The following is an 8650-nucleotide window of genomic DNA, read 5'->3' as shown; positions in this document are numbered from 1 at the left end:
CTAATATGCCTGTAACTTTACAGACGACTGTACTGTTAAACGTGTTCATTTTAACCAGTTGAATACATTTAAAATGCTAATCATGCTGCCCCGTATTTTGTACGTTGCTGTTCTTTTGGCTTACATAAGTCAGTTCAGTTGTAAGCACTTTCTGCCAGGGGCAATTCTTGCGTGCTCATGCGCGTCAAATTCACTGATTACTCCGAACAGTCACCACAACGTCTCCCACTTGTCACAGATATATATTTCAAAGTTTACCATAGTGGCACGGTTGTATAATATGAATTAGAGTAAGATGGGACATGTTTTTATTCTATTTTGTCGCCCTATTTAATAGTAAACAAAAACTATTTACTGAATTATGTAACTGTATACCCTCACGCTTAAAAAGGGGTTGAAAATCACGATTGTTAAATATAGGTATCAGATGCTAACGGTATATCTAACTTCAACCCACATAACTATAAGTACAACTATGTCTATCAAGTGCCTACGTAGGTTTAATAGCCTTATACATGAGCCAGTGCTTGAGTTAATATTTAACCTGGTTCTCAAAACGGGTTTTTACCAGAACTACGATTACATAACCTTTCGTGCCAATAAACTGTAAACGATTAATTTTACAATAAACGCCACTTATTCAATAACAGAACCATACAAACATTTTATTTTATTTTTTTATTGCAAGTGATATTACTACCCTAGTTTAAACAAAGATCGACGATGGCTTTTTTCCTTTTTTTGATTAAGTACATCGCAATGACCAAAATGGGGTGAACTAAGCAAAAAATATACCCTAATGTAATATTAGCTGTTGTCTTTTTTAACCAAGATTTGCATTTGCGTGGATTTGAACCTGGTAACGCCGGTTCTCTAAAAACAAGGGGAAATACATAATTTATGAATATGCATATTCACTTCCTTTCGCGGTTTTAGAAGTTAGGCCCAGGTACAAAACTACGCTTTTAGAAAAATTACATCATATTTTAAAACATGGGTGCGGATGGGTCACGTTTAAAATGTCGCCGCTAGGGCGTGCACGATACAAGCGTGACACTTGTACGTAAATTACGTAAAAATAACAATGGGGTTCGCTTTGGAGAAATAACTTTTAACATGGCATGTGACATGGTACACCTTCGTTTGTTTTTAATTTTAATTAAATTTATTAGCCCGTTTGCATCCAGGTTATTTCAATTTTCTAAAACAGTGTAAAATCAGGCGCGAACGATTTTTGATTGACAGTTATTATCAATATACTTTGCATTGTACTAGTACAAGTACAATTTACTTTCAAGATTTAAAAAAAAAATACTTTAAAAATAAGTTTAATTTGCTTTATACAGGTGCTTTGAGGTTCTAAATTTAATTTTAGTTTCTTTTACGACTTGTTTATTTTGGCCTTTTATGCAATTCTTTGCGAGACTGTTTTTAAGTTTCGCGGAATCGGCTCTTTGGTGTCATGACGTCGGCACAGAGAATTGAGCCTGTATTGTTCGCGAAAGAATGAGCGAATAATTCGTGATTGTGAGGTCGGCTTTGGTATCAGTTTTACCGGAGTGTTATCCGCCATAAGCCCAATAGTCCCACTTCAATCTGTCAACAATACCTGTAACTAGACTTAGAAATATGTTGAGTCGGTTTGGAGGTATTGAAATAAGTCCATCGAATATGCAAAAAATGTTACAAGTCCTCTGCGATTTAGTGCGGTCGTGTCGCTGCTTATCTCTTCTAAACAACTAGTTATTGTTTTCGTTATCTCGCATCCGTTCATTATGTAAAAAATACCCAAAGCCTCCTGTTAGGCGTAATACTTTTGCCTCGTACAAATTAAGTTAATAAGTTTCTGGGCGTACGGACGCCGCAAATTAGTCATGTTGCGACCGCGTACCCCGATTTTCGGGAGCGGCAACTGTGCTGTTGGAATTATCTTTATTACTGCGAGAGCTATTAATTTTAACTACCATATTTCGAATACATTGGTTTATATTTAGACGCGAACGGGCGGGCGTAGGCCGCTCGGAATTATGATTTAGCTGTTAAACGCTTGGCCGATTTCGGTAAAACTCCGTATATACTTTGAAAATATGATAAATAAAGTTGTTGATTATTTTATATTGGCTTTTTTAGCATTAAATTGCTCGCGTTGAATTTGCATTGAAACCAAAGCGTTTAGCAGCTGTTTATAGTTGTACAGGTTCCGTAGTTGTCGTTTTCTCTTTACACTTAATTTAAAAGCGTCTTCTTACCATGTACATGTAAATGCGACACACACAACTTACGTGAATGTGCTCCCGTTTACGCACTTACGCAGCTTTGCTTTTAACCCCGAGAAAATGCCAAACTGTGACCAAGCACAGCCCAAAATAGCTTATTAATTACACCTCATCGGCGACAGTGTAAGCGAAGCATAAAAACTACTCGACGAAAATTGTCCGTGGCTATCTTACGAAAATGATTGACAAGTACGTGTTTTGACGCCGCGGGCGAGGTGTTTTATCTGTTATTGTTATTTCTGCAGGGTGTGTTTATGTTCACAGTGGAAAGTTTCAAATTAATCATCAGTTTTCTGAGGCACTTATTCGCGAATTTATTAGAATTGCTCGAAATAACAACATAAACAAACTCCGCAACGTCAGAGGAAATGAAATTAAAAATATTGGTTCGTATTTTCTGCTGTTAAACAAAATCGGTGAGCTTTTAATCGGATCGCGGTTAACGAGATGATATTAGAATTCAGTGTTCGCGGTTTGAGCATGACTAGTTTATTTGAAACGACAAGCTACGACGTCATGGGTATGATCCGTTCATGTCACGTTCAGCCGGCCTTGACCCTGTTAAAGAGAACCACCGATCTCCATAACCAAAACAGCGGCAGCTTCACGGAAGAGCGATGGTGAGCGTCACATGTTCATTCTAACAAAGCGAGAGAACTGATTTCGTCCCTTTTTCCTTTTTCTTGTAGCCCAAGAAAACCTAGAGAGCGGCGCCGGCTGGCGCATTTTATCAAGCGTCGACCAGATTTCACAACGACTAGAAAAATCTTCAGAAGATGTTGCGATCCCATCCTCCACCTCTCATCCATGCTGCAGACCTGTTCCACCTCCGGGGAAGCATAACTCCCAGTGAGTCTGGAGACGATTACTTCTTCCAGAAAGGACTGACTGCATCAAGTCCTCCAAGAGATGATGAAGATCAACAACAAGATCACCGCAGTGGTTACGAATCACCAAAACTGGAGAGCCAGGTAAAAAAGTTCAAATACACATATTTAAAAACTAACTTAAATATAAAAAAACGTATAAAAGCTCCTTATAAGTTGATATGTCGGTAAAATATGAATAGCGCTATTACATAATATCCGACCTTTTCTAAGTGTTTTTAACAATTAACAATGCTCTGTTGAGTCGCGAGGAAGCGGTTATATAATTCTGTAAATATTATTTGTTTATTACCAAATCGGGCGATAAAGGAGAATAATAACCAGCGCCACCTTATAACCCAACGTTATATATGATCGAGCTGTTGTTTTCGCGTCAGTTAAAGTGCGGTTAAAGCTAATTACTGATACAAAATATACAGTAAGATGGGGGTAGATAGAACACTTTTTAACTCCATTTTCTCGTCCCATTCATTAGTAAAAAAGAACATTCAAAGAAATATGAAACTATGTCCTCATGACTCTCATAGACCGTTGTTAATTGTTTAAAACACGATCAGGATATTTGTATATTATGTGCTAAAGGTGTCCCATCTTCCCCCACCCTACTATACTTTATGTGTTTTACTCTATTTTGTTTTTTTCTATATTTTGCTTGTGAGAAAAATATAAATTAACCGGCACTGTCCTATATGAGCAATCTCATAAACGCAATTTCTATTTAAATTTCTCAAATATGTAAAACAGCCTATGAGGTAACAATTAAAGCTCAAAATTCAGCGTTATGGTTTTGCTTTTGGCTTTCGATAACCACAGACCTAAAATGTAAAATTCGATTTTGTTTTTACATTTTCTTTAAAAATGTATATATGCGCCGTCACACGACGTATATACATGGACGAAACAAATAATTTTCAAAAGTTCGCTGTTATAAAACTGATATTAATCCTTTTATTGCAACCCAAAGGGAAATAATGGTCGTTTACTCTGTTATGCTTATACTACATAATTTATTAAATTTTCGGCGACATTTAAGAGTCTTAATTTTGGCTTTTGCGTTTGAAAAGTCAAAATCGAAATTTCTTAAAAACCAAACTTTTCGTCAATAAAGCGTACTAACCACTGAAACCCCAAATTGAACAGCTCTGCTACGGCTGCCATAAAAAATAAAAATCACCGAAGAAGTTGAAGTTCCAGAGGTAGCGACCGCAAACAAGTGACGGCGCGTGGGTTGTTTATTTTTACGACAAAAAAATACGCACGATTTACTCAGTCATGCCGCCCGTTTATTTTGGCTCCATTTTTAGCCGGGGAATTTCGTGTTTCTGAAGCCCAAAGTACAAGGTCAAGTTCCGCTTTGAGTTTACCCTGATACCGAAAGTTTATTTGACGCTGGAATTATCGAGTATAGTCGCACCCGTTTGGCTTCTGAGAAAATCCGAACCCAATTGATTTTAATACTCGAGTCATGACTTCGTAACTTTAAGTGGCTCCGTTAATCAGTTACTTTAATTTTACCGTGTACCTCTCTCTGCCCTTGATGTTTCGATGTGATCGTTTTCGACGCGAAGTTTCTCTCGGCCGAGTAATTTCGCCATTAAATCGCGGTCGGCAGATACGAGCGCCTTTGTTTGTGTTAAGTGCGGGAGCGATCTTCGAAACCATTCCCACTGACTTCGTTCACCGATGGTTCTAATTAAACCGAACATTTATCCCGCAATCACTTTCGCGAGCCGATTTTCTGCAAGCACGAGTTGATACGAAAGCAAGGTATTACGGCCACAGTTGGCATTTATTCGCTCAACGATAACAACCTGCCGCAATGACACAGTCACGTTTATTAGAAGCCCCGGGCGCTGCGGTTCCTAATTAAAACAAAAGCTCGCTTTGTGCGTCTTGAGTTCTGGATAAACCAAATCCGGTGGCGCCAATTTAGTTTCCTCGGCGATTTTTCCGCATCTCTAGTTTCATCATCCACGGTGGTTATATCGGTTTTCGTTGAACGAAAGTTTATTTACAGATAGCCAAGATTTTGCATAGAGGGAATTCCTATGGTGTTAAACGCGAACTTTATCTTTAAACAGAGCATTGTAATCTCCAAACAAAAATAATCACTTTCTTATTGCATGATTTGAACCGAGATGAACCAAACACGGTGTATGCATGTTAGACTGCTGTCGTGTTGCGTGACATAGCAAATTAAAACGTTCACTCAACAAAAAGAGTGATTAACTTGGTTAATCAAGAGCATGAACCTAATTGAACCGACCAGAGCGGAAGTAGCATCCGCACGCACATCGGCTGCAATGCATGACGTTGCATGCGATTCGAAAAGACTTTCTTATACGCACATTCACGTATTTTTCAAACAGTGCGTTATTTCAAGGGAAACTTTCATGTCATTCAACATCGCACGCTTACGGTTTTAAAGCAATGGGCAAAACAAACCACCAGTATCCTCCGGAATGACGGAGCAAAACTTAAGCTATCAATGATTACCGCATGGCTCGTCCAGGGCCAATACGCGTCGTGCTGGGCGTGGGTGTCACGTTCACACACGATTCAAGGCTATTCGTGGCCACCAAGCGCATAGCTTCGTGATTTGCTCCGCGTTGATACTTTTTCTCATTTCGTTGGTACCTTTCCGCTTTTAAATCCGCCATTTAAATTCCGACGTGCTCCGCTTCGTTGATAAGCAACGAAAAGTAATACGCCTGTCGTGCAAACACATCTCATGTACAGATAAGCTGTATCAATACGCAGAAGCCAAACATTTCTCATGCACAATGTCAATCTGTTTTGCAATGCCTCTAAATCCATCTTTTGTTTTATAGGACCACCCCCTGAACCTCAGCTGCAGAAACAAACGAATCAAGTTTGACTCGGACCATAAAGATTTCGCATTCAATGATTGGACAACAGGGACGCATTGTGAGAAGAAACAAGCATCTGACCCAGCTCCTTTATTCGCACGTTCAGCACAGCAGGAAGAGGCAGAAAGAGCAGTTTTATTGTACCGAGCCCAGATGATGGCGTCCAGCGATTTTATCCGAGCGATTTTGAAACGCAAATGGGAAGAAGAAATGGCACTAAAAGCTTTCCAACAACAAGTCGAAGAAAAATCAAAATCTGTTCCTTTCGCAGTAAAACATCTCATGAATCACCAGTTTAATTATTTGCCGTACAACATGCTTAATTACGCCTCACACTTAGCGCTAAGAGGTTCCAGTTCTCCTAGAGTTTTCACGAACCCAATGCACCCAAGCTCCTCCGTAACTATTCCCTCTCCGCCTAACTCCCCCAGCAAAGAGTTTGACACAAAACCAGCGGCTAAAATCAACCTTATAAGCGACCGTTACCCGAAAGTTATTTGCGATTCTCCTCCAAGTTTGATAAAAGAAAACTTCGACACCCCGCCTTTCGACAGCTCTGTCTCTCCAACGATTTCTCTGCCAGAGATGCCTTTGGATAAGAAGAAGCGCAAGAAAGAGAAAAGCCGAGTTCGAGCTAGTAGCAGCAATGCCGAGATGTACCACTGCACCATATGTACTGCCTCCTATCCGCATAAGTTTGAGCTAAACCGGCATGTTAAAGTGAGCCACGTTCGCCCTCACCGTTGCACCCAATGCGGCAAGGGCTTTGGTCATCGCAACTACTTAAAGGTCCACATTGAAACCGTGCATATGGGACGAAAAACACATCAGTGCCGACTCTGTGGCAAATACCTCTCAACCGGCGGCAACCTTAACGTCCACGTTCGTACAATACACCTTGGCGAGAAGAAATACAACTGCCCGATCTGCAGTAGAAGTTTCGGCCAACAGTGTAACATGAAAACCCATATGAAACGTCACTTTTCAAAAAGCGATGACATCTAGGCCCTACCCTTCTCATGTGTGCATTCGAAAATGGCCTCTATATGGTGGTTTGAAAATGTTATGCTACAATCTTTGAGATTTCTTTTGTAAGCAAGCGTATTCCGGCCTCGCGGATCAAAAATTGGAGGTTATCAAAATAACTCAAACTGAAAAACTTTACGCCATAGGCATGAAACACCTAAATATACCATGTTTAATCGCTATATGCGTTCATTGCCACGGTTCCGGTCGTTTTGTGGAATGCCTAAATATAACATGTTTGATGTTATATGCGTATATTACCACGATTGCAGTTTTAGCGCACATAACGCATGAGTTCCTAACGGAAGCTGTGATTTCATTAAAAGTTCCAAGTATGTCGTCTATAACGCGTGTTTTTGTAAATTATCTTTTCTTATTATTTATATATTACACGAAATAAACTAAAAAGAATTGTGACAGTCTACGTGTGCTCTCCTGTAACAGCTGCGACTTTGTGTTCTAAAATAAGAATACAAGTATGTCATTACATTGTGGGATTTCTGAAGGAGTGTTAACATTACTCATCTTGTACCTTGTTCCAAAAATATTGTATCGCAACCACCGGTGTACGTGTGCTAAAAAACCTCAACATGTCGTGACTTGGAAGCACCTAACAGGCTCATTTTTGCCGCTTTATCTTCTGCATTTCGAAATCGGAGCACCACGTTTTTCTGACATAAGCTGCATGTTGATCGTCTGATCTCTAGATATAGGGAATTTAGAAGTATAGTACTTTGGGATAAGATGGGATATCGTTATCACAAATATTCCATATTCCTAGTTCGTGGTTTAAACAATTAACAACGCTTTTTTGTAGTCCCGGGGCTAGGTTATATAATTACAAACATTCTCTGTTTACTACATGCAAATGGTATAAGAAAATATATAAAAGTGTGTCTCATTTTCCCCGACACTTGACGATGGCTTTTTGGTTGTTATTTTTACAAAACAAATCTTTGTTAACGGTAGGATATAGCGTCCGACACTGCGTTAAAAATGAACCAGTTACGTCATGCTATAATAAGGTGTTGTGCTTGAACGAGTCATCTTTTGCCTGAATCGGTCTGTTTTAGTTTGGATTTATAAGGAGCGCCCAATGATTATGATATACATGGCGCAACACTGGAACAAAAGTACAATTGTTGCACTTGAATACGCGTTTGACGTGGTGTTTATACAACATATAGGTTAACCCATTTGCGTTTCTTTAGCTGTATAATACGTTCACACATGTTTCTGATTTGTGCATTTTGGACAAAGCGTTTCGTATGTTAATGAATGGAGATTATTTATGTTCATGATAAAATTTGATTAAAAAGTGAATGAGAAAATAATCTTAAATCCATAAACTAACTTTCTTAAAGGTATTAGCAACCGGTAGACGGCGACTTGGAGCTACTAAATTGTTTCTACGTATTTCAATTCTGACAGCATAAAAATGCACTCATTGGTTGCACACTCTTAAAAAACGTTTTTAATTTGTAAAAACAGGGTTAGGAAATATGGGGGTTAGGCACTGACGGTATATCGCAATATCGGTATTCCATCTTACCCCTCAGTACCCACGTGCTTGCGAGTTGTCAGGTAAATT

At 39.2% G+C, this 8650-nt stretch overlaps 1 protein-coding gene across 1 annotated transcript; it reads left to right on the top strand.

Annotated features, from left to right (window-relative positions):
• Positions 1-3: 3 nt before the first annotated feature.
• On the top strand, positions 4-7476 carry zf(c2h2)-125 (zinc finger (C2H2)-125). Its single transcript, XM_026834609.1, has 3 exons — positions 4-2896; positions 2966-3247; positions 5995-7476. The coding sequence occupies exons 2-3, from the start codon at positions 3053-3055 to the stop codon at positions 7036-7038; spliced, it is 1239 nt and encodes a 412-aa protein (XP_026690410.1). The 5' UTR covers positions 4-2896; positions 2966-3052; the 3' UTR covers positions 7039-7476.
• The last annotated feature ends 1174 nt before the right edge of the window (positions 7477-8650 follow it).

Source organism: Ciona intestinalis, chromosome 5, assembly GCF_000224145.3.
Source record: "Ciona intestinalis chromosome 5, KH, whole genome shotgun sequence".
Taxonomy (NCBI): domain Eukaryota; kingdom Metazoa; phylum Chordata; class Ascidiacea; order Phlebobranchia; family Cionidae; genus Ciona; species Ciona intestinalis.
This window is presented reverse-complemented; position numbering and strand designations above follow the sequence as displayed.